Raw genomic sequence first — 20,808 nt, forward strand, 5'->3', positions numbered from 1 at the left:
TGGGACGTCAAGGATTAACACAGACATGTACCTTTCCTTCGTACTGGCGTCGAGGGCAGGAAAGGCTGCCCGGTCCAGTAGTACAAGCCGTAATATTATCCTATTGTAGAACAGTATAAAGTAGAAAGCGGGAAGTATACGTAGATAGATAAACAGAAAGATCACAACAGAGGGAAAGAAGAGAGAAGAAGAAGAGATCTTGGGAGAGAGATGAGTGGGTGCTCGGAACGGAATAAATTTGCAATTTCCAAGATTCACTTTTTTTTAGGTGCAAAGTGGACCTTACAAAATTACCGATGTATTCCGCTCTCGGGATATGTACTTTGCACACAAAGAGAGAAAGAGAAAGAGAGAGAGAGAGCGAGAGAGAGAGAGAGATAGGAGAAGAAGAAGAGAAGAGGAGAGTAGGACGAGTTGGCGAAGAGGAGAGGAGGGAGAGAGACGATCGATAGAATAAGAAGCGTGTAAAAAAGCGAAAGGGTCAAAAGACAGCTGCGAGCGAGCAAACGGGCGAGTGACACAGAGAGCGAAAGGAAAGAGATCGACAGAAGAGAGAGAGAGAGAGAGAGAGAGAGAGAGAGAAAGACAGAGAAAGAAAGAGATAGAGATAGAGAGAGAGAGAGAGAAAGAAAAGATAGAGCAAGAGAGAGGAGCGCTTACAGCTTGGTCTGTCGAACTCTTGCTGTAGGGTACCGGTATCAAACGTTCCTGCAACTCGCCACCTATCACCTTCAAGAGTAAAGGATAACATAATGGTTACAACAGGGTGGAACGATCGGATCGCGCGTAACCACTTCTTCAACCCTCAAGCGGCACGCAATTCGCTTACTCGCTTCGATCGCTTCATTTTTTTTTCTTTTTGCGAGATGCGGAGACGCGAGCGCGTTTTTTTAGTTCGAAGCTCGCATTGAATCGATCGATTTAATTGTCAGCCGCAATATTGTCGCGTAAGAATTAATTCCTTCCTCGAGGATATATATTAGGACTATATACTGCATGCAACAAAATAATTTAAATATGTTGACACTCTCTCTCCCTTTCTCATGAATGATTAATTCTTACGTCAATATTGCACGCGTGTCGATAATCTTTTCGTGATGATATCAATTCGTTATCGAATCCAGAAACTTCAGAAATCTTTTGCAGAATTTTCTATCCAATATAGATACGTACATACATTTGACAAATGTATAATATTTTAATACTAAAGTATTAATCTTAACTGATACGATGGAACAGATTTTACGGTCATTTTGACATATTTTTTTCAGAATCGAATATCAAATTCTGCGTATTTTGCAGTCTGCCGTAATCTAACAAATGTTCTGCTGTAAAATATATACTTATATGATTGTGTTAAAAATAAATAAATATCTCGTATCCGTAATTACGAATAAAATGTCTAATTATGTCACTTGTCACTAATAATTTATAATTCTAAAATTCTTTTCCTTTCTTTTATCACGAAAAAATATCAAATATATACTCCATATATTTTTTATAACTAATTTCACTTTGCTGTATTTTTCCGTGCCGACATTTTCCATCGTAATAGTTAAGGATCAACGTAAAGTCCTCGGCACCGTCTGTTTCTCACGCGGAACGCGAGCTTGAGGGTTAAGGGTGACACATTCTCGACGGTTTGTCTCATTGAAATGCTGATGTTTGCGCAAAGTAATCAGTGTGGCTGTGAAGAGTAGTCGGATCTGATTGATTGTGGTGTCACGTCCTCTCACCGGTGTTAGGACTCTCCTCGCTCGGAAACGCGTCGTCAGTGAGACATCCCCGGTACTTCTAAAGGGCAACCCGTTAAAATTCGCGATTCGCAATTTTGAATTTTTTCACACGGCGTCAATTGGATTGCGTTGAGTATCGTAGGTATTGGTATATGTATGTTGAGTGGCCTGTTCTTTCTTCTTTCTAGAAATCGAACCATACATCGAAATCCGTTCCGACCGGGAGCTGAATTGGAGCCGATTGCATCAACATTATTGCCTGAGAATTTTATTGCGACATTTATTTCGCTAATGATATTATATGTGTTTCATTAATAGCGAATTAACTTTCCCAGATGGCTATTAGCTCTCAACCTTTTCAACTAATAAAAGTAGTTTTTAATAAATAAAACAGCAAATTTTTATAGACAATTTTGTCTATTTAAAAGAGGATCGCATATTTTATAGATATTGTGTGCCGTCATAATTGCACGCGACAATTATTTTTTAAATAATTATTACGATAAATAAGATGAGAGACAAATATGTCAGAGTATTGCCGTATAAATCCTGATCGATCTGATCACCATCTCTCATTCACCTCTTTTCCTAAACTACAGGCTACGAATAGAATCCATATAGTCTGGACGGAAATATAGAGAGGAAATCGTCAACTCTCGGGATTGAATTTTTTTAAAGTTTGTCGGTGCAATTCGGCCTCGGTGATAAAAGGGACAAAGTATGAGCGAGAGTGCCGTGCCAAAGTGAATCAATGTACAGACAGACAAGCGTAGAGAGATATACAGAGAGTCGGTATAAGTCCGTGAGCAGATGGAATTACGAAGAAAAGAATGTGCACAAAAAATTATACAAAGTTGTTGCGTGGTCGGTTCAGAGTAGAAGATCGGTAATTTGTTCACTGAGTATACCATCGAAATCAGGCGACAGGATCCGCAACGATTTGACGTCTGTTAAAATGCAATGCGCAAGTGAAATCACTTCGATCCGATTTTCGCAAACAATCTGTGTGTATTAATTCGCCTACAAGTATTAATATATTATAAACTGAATTGTAAATCGTCAAAAATACTGTTTCCAAAGTCGTTGAAGTTATTATCGTTCAATTATCTCAGGATTAAATTTCTATTTCATACGAAATATTTGGAAATTAGGAGATAACTATAAGAAATGAACGACGACAGTTTCCCAATTTCGATCCGAAGACAATGCATTTCGACGGACGTCTTAGATTACAGTAGAAAGCAACGAAGAGACATAGGAAGTTACATAACGATAATTAAAAAAAAAAAAAAAAAAAAAAGAAAAACCATGTCTTATCGTTTACCCGTCATTGTGCGTTAGACACGTCAATGAGAGGCATCATCAAGAAGATCATGTGCGTATATAGTAGTCATAGTGTGGTGTAGATTGAGAGAAAGAGAGAGAAAGAGAGAATTAGCAGAGATATATAAATATATTGTTGGAGATGTAAAGAGTAATAGAGATCGCCGTTGGTCGATCGATCGAAGGCTCGACGTGGATCGCACTCGACTGCGACGTACTGTTGTATCTGCTTTACGTATGTTTCGCTAAGATGGTCTCAATAACACATGGATCGCGCGGTTGATCTCCCCATAGTCGCCAGGAAGAGATCTTCATCCGCGCAGCGAGTACGCATCGTCGCGCGAATTAACCGAACGTATATATCCCTATTCCGAAGAACTGTTAGCCGTATCGGAGATTCTCCTCGCGGTCTAAACCGATCGCCGTACGCAGCATACTTTCTCGATTGCTATGGTTTTTCCAGCTGGCCTGAACGTCGAAAGCGGTCGATCGGGAAAAAGAGCATGCGTCGTCCGAGGATGTTACAAACAAACGGTCAAAACGAAGGCGTTTCGACGATCGGACGGCAGGATCGAATCGCGAACAACAGAGGGAAAGAGGAAAAAGATGGAGAATGATTCGATAGTCAATTTGGGTCATAAGAGACAGAAAAAGAGTTATAGAGTGAGATAGAAAGAGAGAGAGAAAGAGAGAGAGAGAGAGATTGATTCAGCAACAAGCCAAGCGTGGAAAAGATTTAGTATCGCTTTATTGACCATCATCGATCATTGTGCAGCTTTCTTGTTTTTTTCTTTTTCGTGAATAAAGTAATTAATGAGTCGAGAGAGAAAAATTCTTCGCGGGGACCAGTGGCCTGCGGTCCCCCTATCTCGCATACACACGTTTTATTCTCTTTCCCTTCTCTTCCGTTTTCCTATACCGATTCGCACTTGAAAAATCACCCCGTGTGTTCGGTATCTTCATCCATCTTTACTCTTTTCAATTAATCTCTTCCTTCTTTTAATCGGCGTCGCGCAGGAGAGACTAAAAGCGATTCGTACGATTCATCGAAGATGCAAGTTTTCGATGTACCTCGCCTGCTTTTAGAAGCGGAGGGGGTGGTAAACGATAGTAATACGAGAAGAGAGGGGAAGATTAGGGGAGGGGCAGAGAGGGTGAAAGCGCGAATTCGAGTTATACGAGAGAGAAATCCCGCAAATACCACCCTCTCCGCTGGTCTCCTTCTATCGGACTTGTTATTTGATTAACGTTGTCTTAAACTTTATTTTATATAACAATAATAATAATTAATAATATAGTAATAATATATATATATATTCCCTATGCATATCGTTAAATTGATATTCAACTATACATATTTATAATATATTTTATATATATGCACATATATATGTATATATGTATATATGTGTATACGTGTATACATATATACATATATGTATATATTTGCTCTTAGATTTCTTCGGTAACAGACTAATATTATGCGTCGATATTAAAAACCAGAATGTCTTCTCTCGTTTGCTACAAATCGCGATATTCAAATTACGGACCCACAGCCTGTGCGGACCTACTATAAGTTTTTTACAAGACGCGCGTGTCTTATCGCGATTCACGCGACACGTATGCGGATTTACGCAATCGCGGCGCGAAGCGACGCTAATTGTGAAAATGAGATTCTTTGCGTTATCGCACCGATCGAAGGAAACCCGATACATTTTGTCGGTCGGAAAGGTTCGCAGGGTCTCGCCGGAAGTAAGGACCGGCGGACTGTTCGAACACACAGATCACGTCGCTTTGCGGCGCGTTTGAGGCCCGTGAGACCTCGTATTACGTCTGTCGCGAATGAATCTTTACTCTGCACTCTCATTTAATATTTAAAAAATAATAATCACCTTCAAATTTTTCTTAAAACATTTTTTTACTTAAATAAACTTGCTTTAATTTTTTTCTTTAAAAAAACTTTTTTCGTGCTCTTATTATTTATAATTTTTTAATTAGATATTCATAAAATTGTATTTTAAAGAGAATGATTGCATTAAAAAAAAACAGAATTTAGAATAAAAAATGAAAATTAAAACTTTAAGGAGTTTTGAAATCTCTAAATAATAAGAAGTCGTAAAATCCATTAGATAAATCGTGTTGGTTTGAAATAAATTACAACAGTGAATTTGTCAAGGTCTCTTTCAAGGGTTTTCATGACTTCTTCGTCGGACAGCTGATCAACACGCGCGCGACAAGTTATGTTATCGCGCGAGAAACGTAATACGGACCTCACGCGACTGCAGGAGCGAACGGAACTCTAACTCTGATGCTACGGAAAGTAATTGTGTAGTTGGCATGCACCAAGAATTCGATTTATGCACCCACGTCATAAGGATCGCCCGCCGATGCGCGTCCGAGAGACCGTTACCGCGAAAGCGGCATCCCTCTCGAATCTTAACAACTCGGAACGAAGACTCTCCGTCGTACACGAATCTCTGAAGTCCTATTACGTCGTAGGGACGAATTTTGTCTTCTCTCTCGAAGATCATACACGGCCAATATCGATTTGTCAAAAGTGACTCCATTATCAAATATCGTACTTGAATCTCGACGGTACACTGATTGATGATTGATCGTCCTAGTTTCACCTGATTATACTCAAAATACGATTTCACCTTCGATCAATCAATCGTGTCACGCTGTGGCTTACGTTAATTGTACTATACGGTGCATAGCTCTCTTAAAAACTTTCAATTTCATCGCGTGGATGATGATTGTCACACATCGGCCCGACGCTCAAGATCTTCGGCGTTTCGGTGTCCGCTCAGCGGGCGGCCCTTACGTCGCCTTATACAGGGGGCAGCCGAAAAAACGTCGCAACCAGGAGAAGACCTAACGACTAAGATTTCTTTTTCACAGCTCCTTCTATTTCTGCATTGTGTTTGTATCTTTTTTTTTGTATCTTTATTTCATTACTCTCGACGTGAGTTAACGCGCTGGCAGTAGCAGACACATTTAAATTCAACGACGATTAGTCGAAGAAAATCGATTTTCGATCTGTCGAATTAAGTGACTGGACAAAAAAAAAGAGGGAGATGGGGAGAAAAAAGGGGGAAAGGACTCTCGGCGACCACGTTCCGTCGTCCGGCGATTGAACCTCGGCGTATCTCTCGATCCTCGAACGAGAGGTTGGAAAGAGGGACAAAGGGAGACAGGGATAACTATGACAATGGGATAATAGCAACATCACGATGTAATTTCCAACGTTAAAATCCATTTTCCGACGAATAATTTTCTAATGAATATTAAATTTAAAAAATTTAAAATCGACAATTCAAATTTCTTCAATTTAAATATATATCCTCGTCGTTGGAAAATCTTCCGTAGTTACAATTAATCGTAGTTACAATTATCCTACTGTCAATTTACTTTATTACGTAGAATAAATTAACGCTTGTAAAGTAAATTTTTCCGCCCTTTTGCGCGGCCTCGACGAGGAGGACACGGTCAAAGGAAACGGAGAAAACCCGAGAAGGAGCGACAGTGGGATAAATAAAGTAACGTAGATAACGAGATCCGACGATTTAAGTACATTTCTTCGTTCCAGAACGAAGGGTATTTTCCCTCCTCGCGCGGAAAAACGGAACGTGGGGGGAACCGAAACGGGAATTGAAACCGACGTAAATTCCGTCGGGTCGAATTTTCCGACGCTGCTACGAAAAGGGAAAAATATATCTGCATGTATATATATATATATATATCTCGCGTCTCGCGTCACACAGCGATATTAAAAGAGCGAAAATAAGTAGCGCGTCGGAATTTAAGCCTATCGGGATTGTGCGTCGGTCTCCATCATCCCGGAACCACGAGAACACACGCGCGGTGACGATTCTCTGGAAATCTGCAGATCGAATTTTTGTTGATCGACGCGCTCGCAGTGCCCCTTTCCCGTGGCACAGGGACTCCCTCGATTTTTAAGTTACAAGATTCATAAATAAAAGAGCGCGCGCGCGCGCGCGTGACGAGTTGAGTAAAATTAAATAACTTACATATTACAATATCGAGAGCGAGAATGCTCCTCCGTCTCTCCGTCTGTAACGACATCGTCGTATACGTCGTCATCGCGATAATATATTCATTCGCCGCTCGATCACACTCGACGCTGTCGCTCGGCAAAGAACATGGATAAACGAACCGTCCTAACGTATATAGTTCGCGGTCGCACCATTAATTTTTTTTTCCTTCCTCATCGTACGGTTCAGCTATAGACAACTTTTCCTCTTACTTATTTCTCCTATTTCTTCTTTTTCACTCGAACGAGAAAGTTGGGGGACGGGATTCTCTGGCGGACGACGATTCCCAACGCTCTGGGGGCCTCCGCGGATTCGTCTCGAGCGGTCGAGAGAGAAAGAGAGAAAGGAGAGAAAGAAAAAGATTTGGGCCCTATCCGCCAGGATCGTCGACGGAACTCGGTTCTTCGAAACAGACAAGAAGAGGCACAGACAAGAGAGAGAGAGAGAGAGAGAGAGAGAAAAAGAAAAAGAGACAGAGGGAGATGAATGAATGTTTTATAGAACAATTAAGGGAGATACGCCGAGAAGAAAGGATTCGAGGCGGGGCCGGATGTACCGTGAAGCGCGGCCTACTTGGATCACACATTTAGAACATTATATTTTCTTTAATATATAGAGATAAAAATTAGAAGTAGTGAGTTACTCCTCTTTAAGATATCCGTTTTCTCAATGGCACATTCAGAAGTTATATATATAGGTTAAGGATAATTTTAGGTATTAAAAATTAATATATTTCTGAAGTTTATGTAAGTTTAAGAAAAATAGTATGGATTTTTATAAAACTGACTACGATTAAAATTGGATGGGGAACGTGTTCTTATCGAAATTCATGAAAGAGATTTCTCGCGCGTGTCTTGCATTCGGTATTTCGCGGCTTCAGTTTGCTTAATCTTAATTAATTCTTAATTAATCTTAACTTTTCGCTCCGAGGACCAGCGACACGTAGAACCAGGCCCGCTCACGATAGTGACGGTGATGCTGTGAAGATAGAAGAGATCGAGGCGTGATGGTGAAGATGTAAGTACGTTCAGCCTCGAGTCGCGTATACAGTTTTCGGTGTATAGGCGTACAGACGAGAAAGATTCGTGGTATAAAATGGTACACCTTCTCGGATACCCCTTTTCGATTGTCGATCGCGATCGAGCGATTGCTGTCGCTCGAGCGGCGCCGAAATGCGCGTCTTTTATCTCCGCCCCGGACGCGGGGGAGGGGGAGACAGGGGAAGGCGGAAGATAGATAAGTTACTCTTCTTTGTTAGTCGCACTCGCGAAGGGCAGTTAGAAGTGTTAGTCCGCGAGGATTTATCTCTGTCGAGGTAGATTTGTCGTCCGGTAGCGTCATCATCGTCGTTCACGACGATCCGTCGGATCGTCGTTGGTCATATCACGCAGTCATCGAACGAACAGACACATTCACATTCAATCCCAAACAGGCAAGCAAACGAGTGACGAGGGGGGGGGGGGGGAGAGGGGGTGATCACCGCTGACTGTCAAATTGGCGAACGCTCAAAATGATTTCATGAGGAAACAAGTACCACCTTGATTCATTGAATGCTTTTTCTCACATAACTTACAAAGTTATTTTATCTTTGATGTACCTACAAGATATGTAAATATAATCAAATATTTTAATAATACTTTTACTGTTAAACAAAAAAAATAGTTACTTTGTCACAAGAGGGAAGATACACATTTTTTATTTTCTAGAATTTTTTTTGTAAGAGATTAACATGTAAAGACTTACGTAACTTTTTAATCATTTTATCACCAATTATTGGTCAGTAGTTCAAAAATAGGTAAATAGGTAGATAAATAAGTAAACGGTTGTACGAGGTCGGTTGATAAGCGGACAAGCACTTAAGCGCCGTCTACGTTTGTCAAGTATACGGATAAAATACTATTTTCATATACGGACAATCGTACGTACAATCGTCATTGCTCTGAGATAATCGATTTGGTCGTTTTAATAGTTAATATCAGACTTTACACGGGCTGCGACAGCTGGCTATTCATTGCCGGTTCAACAAAACGTACAAAATCTTTATCTAGAAAAACTTTCTAAAAAAAAAAATCCCATTAATTAATATCTTGTAATAGCACTTGGAAATGTTTCCCCACATTTCTAGTACTTGAGTCCACTTGAGACGAAAATCTGCTGTCAATCCACGACGTAATGAGCCGCGATGTAATTAATTATCATGGAGTAGCTTGTAATTAATTAGCGATAATTATTTTCGGGCGTTTAAAAGTATTGTTTCGCAAGATAAGCGGCGATAACTCGCAGTTAGATTCTTCTATCTCGGTTTTTTTTTTACAGCTTGCTCGCGTCGCAGCCCGTATCACCGTCGTTCAACGGACGACGAACTCTGGAACGCTACCTTAAAAATGCGAAAATAGTACTTTCACCCGATGAACACAGAGTCGGGGTACGAGGAAAGAAGCGGTAGTAAAGCGGGACCCCTGTATACCATCTGATATATAGTGTACAGCCCATGCACGAGAACACGTGCCATTCGCAAATCGTCGCGATACCGTCCGCGGAGCATACCCTAGCCCCGTTTTTGGCAACCATTCCCTGCTTTCTCTTCTTTGCATTTCGTTCGCCTTAAGTACAGAAATTCGACTTTAGCGAGAGTTCGTGATTTGCGAATGTCGCGCTTTGTTTCGTGTGTGTAGGCATTAACTTCCAAATCGGCGCGTTTCGACCCCTTTTGAGATCAGATCAGGTCCGCCGTCCCCATTGAGCGAGTGGTGAAGAAGTTTTTCGTCGGAGGGGCGAAGAAAAAGGGCGACGGAAGAGAGAAAGAGAATCAAGGGGGACAGAGAACTCGGCGACCGAAACGAGCAAGATCGTTCGATAAGTACGCTCCCGGAAAGAGAGGTAGCGGAAATAGAGACGGATGATGACGTATCTGAAAAGCGGAGAAAAAGTAGAAGGAAACGCGTGAACGAGAGTGTGTCCATATCGTTTACGTGGACGATGATACTGCCCTCGTTTTACCGGTCTAATGAGACGAGGTAGCGGAATCGAGCGAGATCGCGCAAAAAGCATACGGGGGTGAGAGATTATAGGGACAGAATATGTACAAGTCCCTCTACATAGTAGAGAGAGAGAGAGAGAGAGAGAGAGAGAGAGAGAGAGAGAGAGAGAGAAGGGGGGAAGAGAGAGAAAAGAATGGCGAGCGAAGGGGAACGAAATAAGGGATATCGAATTAAAGGACGGACAGATAGAATCGAAGCAAGAAACGGCGAGAGGGGGATAAAGCTCTGGTCGCGCGCGAATCGACGACGGTGAGAAGAACAAAAAAAGAAAATGTAGAGAGGAATGGTGGGGGATGGAATGAGACGATACATAGAGAAGAGAGAAAAAGTCTTTAGATGCTGGTCTCGTGCACGAGCTTGGACAGCTCCGGTAGGACCAAGTTGTTGGAACTCAGAAGCAGGGAATTCCCGGTGTTGTCTCTATTGCTGGTCATCGGCGCCATGTGGTTGGGACTCAGGGGCTGATTGAGGGCGTTACTAGAGGGGGATCTATTGTCGGTGATGGTATTGGTGATGGTGTAATGATGGTTGTACGCGTTGGCCGGCCCGGTCACGCTCAGCAACAACGGCGAGGCGGGGCTGTTGAGGGACTGTTGTTGCATCCTGGAGGATCCTCTGTAGTTTGTCTCGTAATCCTGACTCATCATCGGCTCGGCACTCCTACTAGAGGGCTTGTTGTAGGCGGCGTTCTGCGCGGTGTTTGTCGGGTCTTCGTCAATGTATGTGAAGTCAGAGAGTGGTCGGGGCCCGGTGTGGCTGCGTGAACTGCGCATACTGTGTAAGCTGTGTAAACTATGGACAGAGCGACGCTCCTCCAGATCTTCCAGAGTCGACTTGAACGCTCTGATTACTCGAAGCTGCAAAAACAGGGAAGGACGTTCTATCAGGAAGCGAGGAGGCAAGCCAGCAACACACAAGCACGCCGTATATTCGTATTTTTTTTTCTTTTTTTTCGCGGAGAGGTGTGTTACGGTGTGTCCCCTTTTTATTGAGTGTCCCCCTGAGTGTCGGCGTACTCTGGTCTTGTCGTTGTTCTGGTAGCTGTAGTCGTGTTATTACTTTTTTTTTTACGATTTTGCAGATGCGTTTTTACTTTTATTTTAATTATATTTTTTAAATAATCGCGTATGTGTTTATCTCTCCTTTTTTTGTCCGTGACGTGAGTTCCTTCGCCTGTCGACTTGGTTGCATTTCACCCGAATTCGTGAGCTAAAAAACGACGGGAGGGGCGGGGGCAAACTGAGCTAAACGAGAGGAATATAATCGTTGTAATACGTCGGGGGTGATGGGGCCTTCGATTCCTTTACGATCTCGCTGTACCACCGAGTAGTGCAAGCTAGAATAATATACGGGCTCAGTCACCGCCATCGCATGCGCAATCTCTACGTCAATTTTTATGCGTACCTACCTACACGCATGGCGATTTGTGGGGTTTCGTCATGTGGAGTTCGTGATCGTCGGATCGAGGGGGACCAACACGATCGAATGCGGACGATGCGCGGACATCCTCGCAGATGACGGAGCTACCTTTCGTCACCTCGAACGAAGGTGCTAAGGGACGCTAATAACGAGCGTTATCATCCCTTGCGATCTAAGATCGGCCGAGAACGATCGCGAACGAGAACATCGATGAAGCAACGAGATATAGTAATAGGATAGGGCCAAAAAGACTAAAGGTCTTTCAGTATCTTTCGCTGTTATTTACTGATGTTGATTTTAACAATATCGGTTAGCGTTAGCAATACTCGTTGCTAGATTTAATTCTAATTCACGATTTTAGAAAAAAAATAAATTATTTCAATCAAAATTAAAATCAAATAAAGAAATAGAATGTACCTAATAATGAAAAGTTCGTCAGAAATTCTTTTTCATGAATCATTATACTTTTTACTACCTTCTTACCTTTGGTCCAATTTGCCCTACGTTACTACAGACTAGTCGAGAAAATACACAATCAAAATAATTGGAATTATTCGCAAAACGCAACCTAATACAAGTCGAATACCTTTTTCTCTGCGTCGGGAGATTTGTACTAGGCTGCATTTTGCTTTCGTTAATTAAAAAATGTGTTCTTAAATTCTAATTCCCTGAATTGTTATCTGAATATCAATCGTGAAATTTTTAATGGAAAGAACAAATCGACGGACAATCACCCTCTCGTTAGCGATCGCTCCACGATTTATTTCGACGCCAAAGGGAAACGAGCAGAGCCTCGCGACTACGGGAGGCGGAAGGGGGGGAGGGTGCCAACGCGGATTTCGAAAATGATATTCGCAATAGTTACCCAATTAGAAATGGTCCGCAACAGTCCTGAACCGTTTCGCGAGCGAGTCTGCCGAAGCATTCGCACGCTTGTAACCGCTCCTCTACGGCTTGGAGTGTCAACAGAGTATGTAAATAGGGGTAAGACAGAAGCTCAGACAGAGACAGACATAGTGTGGTTTGGTGATGTTTTGGTGTAGTAACGAGTAACAGTTAAGTAAAAGCGGAGGAGCACTAAACGGAGATTAAGAATATAAATGCACGTTCGTGACAGAGAGACAAGGTGGGTCAGTTGCTTCTCCTACGTATATATAGTATAAGTATTTTTCGCGGCAAGTAGTAGCTTCACGCATGGTAGCCAGTCTCGACACACTGTGTGCGGTTTTCAACACTTAACGATTTCTCTACGTAACTACGCAAGTCTCATACGCTGTGATCAGACATGTTCTCTTGCTAAAAGATTCAGGAGAGACGATTCAGAGCGGGATTGAAACGGTCTCTCCGTCGTTTTGTTGTGGGAGAGGGGTTGAATGCTTCAGACATTCGAGTGTCTTGCGAGGGAGAAAAAAAACTGCGGTCAAGGCCAGATCAGACAGAGACATTCAAGGTAACAAAAATTCCACTCGAAGAAGCAGAATGTAGGTGGAGTGAAGAAAATACGCGAATAATCCCAGTGAGATTATTTCATCTCGGATTTAAATTATGAGAGAAAAGATTTTCTCCTCTCTCTCGCGTCAGCCTCGAATCTGCTCGATCTGGCTCTGACCCTTCGACGCTCGATCTGCGAAGAAAGCGTCTCTCTTCTCGCGATCGGAGTCGCGAATAATGCATGCCGACAATCGCGCGACGTTCGCGCGATTGAAATACGTTTTTTCTTTCCTTTTTTTTTTCCTTGTCACAACAACACAGACCACATAGTGTAAACGTGTTAAACCCTCTAATTGGCACTCGATACGAAACAACGGCGGTGTTAGACCTCGGGCAAACAGAAAATAAAGTCGATGCATAAATTGGCCAACCGTGCACACGCACACTCACACACACTAACAAAGAGGGAGCGGAGGGGAGAGTGACGGGAGATTCCAACCGGATACGATAATTACTCCTTCCGTGGCTAAATGCGGCAATTTCAGTTCGTCTTTCGCAAAAGCCTTTATTTTTATCGATATTTTTTTTATATTCTTCAGAAATATTTACAGTAATATACAAATGAAATAATAGTTGCTTAGCACAGCCACGGAAGGATTGTCTTCCGTCGACGTCCTCTCGGCGACTGTCAGGTTGCGAGAGGCGTCGACTGAATTTTTACTGAATTTTCGAGAGAAAGTGGGAATCAAATTAGACACCCTGAACATCCTCGAGAAGAGCGCGTGTCATATTAAACCGCGAAAGGAACCCCTTGACGTTTCGAGTTTCGTCCGTCGGTCGATGCGGAAAAAAAAATTTACGCGCAACGAAAAATAAAATTGCAAGTAAAATACAAAAACGTCGAGTAATAATAAATAAATAAAGTGCGCAGATCGTCGAAATAGAGAGACTACGACCCCAATTTCGCTAATGGCTCGACCAAGCCTTCTATAAGGCAAGATTGTTTTCAGGCTCACGTCGTATATTTGACAATGTATTGACTGTGTGTCTACAGAAACGGATTCAGGATTAAGGACACCGGCCACGTGAGAGAAGGACTGTGCGCATGATGCAGCAATGCTACTTCATTCAAGTTTTGCAACCCTTCTTTTCCTACTTAACAACACAGCACACCATCGAGATCTACGACACGTTACCTCAATTCTCGAGGATTACACTACGAACATCGACCACCGACCTAGAAAAAAAAGTCCAAATCGACGCCACAAGCCGTTTTCCTGGCGTTCCTGTCGCGTCGAGAGAACAGATGACCGATCAATGAATGGTGGAAGCGGAAAAAGCTTAGTTTTTAGTCGCTAGATGTGTTTCTAGGGGAGAGGAGGAGGGGGCTAAAGCTTTTTAGTGTCGTCACTCGCGTTGACGAAAGTCTATACGATCTATCGTATCCATGAGCTAATAATCGAACCGGTGTCATTACCAAGAGAAAAAAAAAAGAAAAAAAAGGAGAAAAATATACGGTATCATAGACGAGGAAGTGTACGAGCGACACTTTGCGATGTGACCGCAATTGACGCTGATGCGAAATCATCGGCGTCGTCGAAGTTACACACATGAAGGGAGAAACGACCAAGGGGCGGAGGAAGGGAGGAGGAAGGGAGGACAGGGGGAGATACAGAAACACACAGCACACTCAGACACTAGGCTACTGAGAAAAAGAAAGCGCGGGCGGGCCGGTGGATCTGCCGGGTAATAATCGCCGGTCCCCGACGGACGGCACGACGGGGAAGGGCCCACCGACCGCGACCCACACCCCCCTGAGCTACACAAAGAAAACACATTAGTGTGACGTAACACTTCGTTCAATGTAATAATAATCCGTGCATCTCTCGAATCGTCGCCGTCGTGACATCGCCGCCGAAAAAAAAAACACGCACGCTGACGACAGACGCCCCTCGGGAGGACGGGAGAGCGTCTGTATCACCGCCACGACGGACCTCCTCGTCATCGTCATCGTCGTCGTCGTCGTCGTCGTCGTTGTCGTCATCGTCATTGTCAATCGTCATTATACATCATCAATCGAAGTCGGAGTGTCCGTCTAGTTTACTAGAACCCGATCGGCTTCCAGGACCGATCCGCATAGGGCGATCTGGAATCGCTGCGGGAATCGAAAATATCTATAGAATCTCGGAGGGCTGAATCTCTCGGCGCCACGGAAGTGCGCCGGGAACGTTCCTCTCGACGGGGAGGGAGATCGAAATATTAAAATATTATATCGGATATAATATTAAAATATTAGGATGAATTCATTCGCATCGTGGAGGCCCGTTCCCATTCGCGTTGCGGGCGCGGGCGAGATCCGCATCCGGAGCAAATCGAAATGTCAAAAATGTCAAAAATTTCTCGACTCAGAGAGAGAGGGAGAGATCAAGACGGCGAGACGTTTCTATCGTGCACGCACGATCGTGTGTTACGCACGTAGACGATCCGTCGTGCATGACGGTATTATAAATATATAGTAAGGTAAAAATATATAATGCGTACACGCGTATTGGCGGGTTGTTTCTCTTTTTTTTTTTGATGATTATAACAACGTATTATATGTACGGCAGGCGATCATCTACATGAGCTACGTACTTGTTTGTACTCCGACAGGATAAGTGTGGCGGCGGGCAAAACTGCCGCCCCGTTATACCTCAGTCTCTCGAATGGGTTCCGCTGGCTAACAAACCACAAATTATAACCATCAGTTCTCGGCACTCGTTTTGCTTTTCACATCTTCGCTAATAAAACACTACTTTTTTTTTTGTTCTTTCAGCGCGCACAATTAGCAGCTCTTTTTTTTATCTTTGCCCGCGGATTGCATTCGGCGTTCGCTAATGACCATCTCCATCGCGTTTTCTCCATTTTCGTTTCTAGTATCTTTTGTGCGTGTGTACTGTATATTTGTGTGTATGTGTGTGTGCGTGTACGTGTAAGAGAGAAAGAGAGTAGGTGCGTGAGCAAATGTTTTCTTGTTTCTTTTCCCTCCTGTGCGCGTGTCGCACACGTGTCGACGAACAGGTTGCTACGTGATGCGCGGATCTCTCTCGTTTCTTAACATTTTCCTTTTTTTTTTCACCGTTTTTTACGCTGCAAATCTTCTACAGAAACAGAGAAAAGGTGATTTCTCTCTCTCGAGCGAGAGAGAGAAAGAAAAAAAGAGAGAGAAAGAGAGTATCGAATGAGAGATCGAAAGAGGAAAACCGAGCACGACTGAAGTCGTGGAACACGTGGAAGTGCTCACGTCGTCGTCGCGATTTGAGTGTCGCATCATTCGAGTGATTCGATATATTATACAGGGTTTAAGTAAAAAAAAAAAAAAAAAAAAAAAAACCGCGTTTCCCATGGATGGCAAAAGTTCGAAAAGTACGAAAACTGTATAAAGTAGCTGCTCATTTTTTTAACATCTCAATCTCGCCATTAAACAGTCGTCCTTGTAAACTTCTTTCAACTCGTCGAAAGAGCAATATTAAAATAAAATATTTAAATTAATTAATATCACGTATTAATTAAACGCAAACAAGTTAAACTCGTCGGAGAACCTCGGGATAATCCAGATATTTCTCTCCTTGACGAATTTTTCTTCAGAGTCGAGCGACACTCTCATCGAGAACGGACGGAACACTTGAGACCCGCATTCGCCATCGGCTCCAGTCGTCCGAGCAAATATTCGGAATCGCAGAAAGAGAAAGTCAATTGGAGTTTAAAATTTTGAGGAACTGATAACGCAGATTACACGTGTGCTGTTGACGCGTTCGGCCGCGGATTCGAGTATATATATAGCGAGGGAGTAGAGAGAAATCTCGATGTTTTACGGTCTGTAGATGGGATGTACATACGGGGGTAAAAAAATAGTGTGAGACTCGACGAGAGCGGTAGATATATATGCCGAATTCGAGAAACGCGCGATCGAGCGCGCTTCCTCTCGCGCTTCATACGAACGCCGTTTAGAAAAAAAAAAAAAAAAAAAAACAATTTTGGCGAAGCGTCGCCCGTTTTCGGGTATCCGAGCGAGTTGTGCTTGTCCCTCGCATCGGTACAGAACGCACAATGCAATATAATATTGAATGTACAGATATATATATACATACACACTGTGCACGTTTAAAGACGCACAATAATTTAAGAAAAAAAAAATAGTACATGTCACACGCGCGCACATCGATATACAACGTACGGTAATAACATCGTACATCACGTGTTAATCAATCATCACAGCAATGCTCACACTGCAGTAATTAAAAGAAAACAAATAAAAGAAAATGAGAGAAAGAGATACAAAAAAAGGGGGGAAGCGAATGTACACGGCGTGTGTAGAGAAAAAGGACCGGCCGACCCCCAGCGCGGGGCGAGTCGTGCGCCGGAAACGAAATAAAAAAAAAAGAAAACGATGCTCACACAAGAAAGCGAACACAGATCCAAAAAAAAGAGAAGGAGACTTGTTCCAGTGTTCCAGTGTGGTGTTTTTGGCGGGCCGTTCCTTGGAAAACGTTAGTTAACGTTAACCGAGGGCTCGACTGATCCTCCTCCGTCTCTCCTCCCGAGAGAGACGGGACCCAGAACCGGAAGCGAAGGCGGAGAACCTATACACAGCTAGGACACAGATCTGCGAACTGGGAATCGCCGAAACCTCAGTCAACTTTAACTAACATTTCTTTGGGGAACAGCGCTCGAACTTGCGTCGAGGAAACGGGTAACACACAACGTGGTGTTAGCGCCGTACATCTCTGATCACGTCACTCCGAAAGCTGCGCGGCTCGCCCCCTTGGACCTATTCGATTCCAAGTTAGCTGACGAGCGCCTCCGAACGCGCCAAAATAAGAGGAATGAAAAAAAAAAGAACGCATACATACACGTACATGCAACACAGAGGAAGTGAGCGGTAAAAAAAAAATGAGGAAAAAGAGCGAGAAAGAAGGGAAAAAGTAAAGAGTGGAGACGAGGACAGGGGAGGGGGAGAAGAGAACGAAAAGACACGTAAGAAAGAAAGAAGTAAGACACAAGTGAGTGGTGGTGTGGGAGACAATCGAGAGAAGCGTATGACGGCAGCCAAAACGGTCGTAATCGTAATGTTATATCCATCGAACGTCAAAGCCATCAACGTGTCTCTCGCGGCAACAAACAACAATAGCCGGGTGACGGCTACCCACAGACACCACGTGTGGGCGGTGTAGCCGGTTGCTTCTTCTTTTTTTTTCTTTCTTTTCTCCGTTGCCACGCGTGAACGGGAGCGTGTTTTGTACCGAACATGCGCCCCATTAGCGTGACTCGTTTGACACAGAGATACAGAGGACGGAGGGGAGTTGTGACATCGGGAGAGAAGCGATATACGATCGGATCGTATACGTGCGATCGTATTACGCGACACAGGATCCACAAGACAAAGAGTGAGAGAGAGAGAGAGAAAGAGAGATAGAGAGGCAGGTGCGGTGGTGAAAGAAAAAGAAGAAAAAAAAAGAGAAAGAGACAACAGGAGCGATATAATTAGCTTGCCGCAGTGACAATAATCATGGCGATGCAAATTGCTCGACGCCGATATATATATACTGGCTGCCGGTTTTCTGGTTTTTTTTTTATTTTTTATTTGTGGAGGATAGTTTAGAATCAACCACAAAAGAGACGGGTGTCGCATGTAATAATATATATATGTATATATATATAATAAGCACACGGGCGAAAAATATTAATCGAAACTCGCAGTCCGCAAGCACTTACTTGTTAAACAAAATGCAGACATTGTGAGACGTGTGTAGAGAGACAGATAAGTAATAGTAGTAGTAGTAGTAGTAGTAGTAGTAGTAGTAGTAATAGTAAGTAGTAGTAGTAGTAGAAGAGAGAGATAGAGATAGAGATAGAGAGAGATAGAGAACACAAAAGGCAAACTGAAAAAGGTCTGCTTGTAGGAAATCATAGTACATGGTACATATCGATCAAAAAAGTGTCGCAAAAAGAAAAATCAAGAATATATCAGAGGAACCAAAGAAAGACGATGAAAAATATATACGTATAGATAAATATAGAGAGAAACGGTTAATCAGATTATTATTTAACACGGTCAAACAATGATCAAACTTGCGGATGATAGTGGACTTGCGGACTAACCATGTAGTAATCCTGAGAAGGGGATCTGCCTGTCACAGATACATTCTGCACCAGAGTTCTATTGCTCGTCTGAAAGTAGGTGACACATCCAGTTTTACATCATTAGCTTCACGTGACATTCCATTGGGTAATTGTATTTTTTTTTCTTTTCTTGTCCTATCTCTTTTCTGTCTTTCTTAATCGTCTGTTCGATTTTCCGTTCTGTTTTTTTTTATATATATATATTTTCTGTTCCCTTTCGGTTTTGTTAAGCCGTTCTACGTTAACGTGTGCTTCTCGTGAATATTGAACATTTAACGACCGTTGACTCGTGCGAGACAGACGAAGTTACAGAGAAAAAAGGGGGAAGAGAATGTAAAGAGAATAGAAAGTACGTATAGTGTAGCTATATATATATATAGTAGAATATATATAGTAGAATATAATATATATAAAAGTAGAGAAAATTGGTAGAGAGACAGACAGAGAGAGAGAGAAAGGAAATATATTATATCGTATCGCCGCGAGTTTCTAGAATGGATTAGAATTTTCTTACGTACGTTGTGTGCAACTCGTGCATCCGTTCTACGTATTTTTTTTTTCGTTTTTTTTTAATCGCATCGTGACCGGCTGTAACGGAGCTGCAACGGACCAGCGACAGTCGTTTTCTTTGTCGCGCCACAGCCCGAGTCGCCGAAGTGATTGACAATTATAGATATACAGACAGATATTTGATACATTACTGGCAAAAAAATTCGCTGCGCAATCATCGTAATAAAGAGTGAGTTATCGGGTGTTTTTTTTTTTTCGGGGATTCTTCGACGAGAAACGGACCGCAAAATCGTTACCTCTGGCACGCCTAAGCCTATAGACCGCCGACTGACGTCGCCGTTTCGTTGATCGTAGGCCGTCGCAAATCAATCGCAGGATGCATAAGTGCGTGTAAAAACGGTTTTTTTTTTAATACAAAAAAACGGGGACTTGCGATTTTAATATTAAATGAAACGGACGTGAAACGCGACGCTGTACGAAACGCGCGGTTCGTTCGGTGCCGTCCGCTTTAACTTCAACGACAGAGAGTAGAGCCTTCTGCTTCAACGTAAAATCGATAGGGATAGCAGGGCGGCTAAGGCGGCTAAGGACAATAGCGAAGTGGAATGAATCTTTTACGCATCGTTCTTGAACCGCGCAACAACGAAAGTTTCGTTTCGCCGGCTAATTACGCCGAGTACACCGCGCGCAGGCGACGGATTTAGATACGTTACGTACGAAGAAGGGGAGGTGGCTACCTACTTTACGCGAGTTTCCCGCGCGCGTATTACGTAAGAGCCGCCCGTTTTAACGGTGCGAGGAAAATCGTATGGCGGGGGAGTCGGAGTGTGTAAAGACGTCTTGACGAGAGAAAGTTCGGCGAAGAAAGTTACCACGAGGTGCTTACACGTGGGTCGATTTAATATCCTGCTTAACGTCACACGCTCATCCAGAACGGTACTTCACGATGAGAGTTATATATATATATAGTATATAATTTACGAGACAACAGGCTGGAGGGAGGAAGAGACGAGAACCTCCCCCTCCGGAGGGCGGGAGTATCCCGAGTTCGTCGATCGGCGAAACATAAGACATCGATCACTCGGAGAAGAGAGTGGTGCACGCACACACGCACACACGCACGCGCGCGCG

The 20,808-nt window shown here is 43.0% G+C and overlaps 1 protein-coding gene across 1 annotated transcript in view; it reads right to left on the minus strand.

Moving 5' to 3' along the window:
* Positions 1-5,990: 5,990 nt before the first annotated feature.
* Positions 5,991-20,808, minus strand: part of LOC105453838 (plasma membrane calcium-transporting ATPase 2) — a 57,308-nt gene continuing 42,490 nt past the window's right edge. Inside the window, exon 16 of the mRNA XM_011696069.1 lies at positions 5,991-11,012. Within this exon, the coding sequence (XP_011694371.1) occupies positions 10,488-11,012 (525 nt within the window). The 3' untranslated portion in view covers positions 5,991-10,487. The remainder of the gene's footprint in view (positions 11,013-20,808) is intronic.

Source organism: Wasmannia auropunctata, unplaced genomic scaffold, assembly GCF_000956235.1.
Source record: "Wasmannia auropunctata unplaced genomic scaffold, wasmannia.A_1.0 LD335994.1, whole genome shotgun sequence".
NCBI lineage: Eukaryota > Metazoa > Arthropoda > Insecta > Hymenoptera > Formicidae > Wasmannia > Wasmannia auropunctata.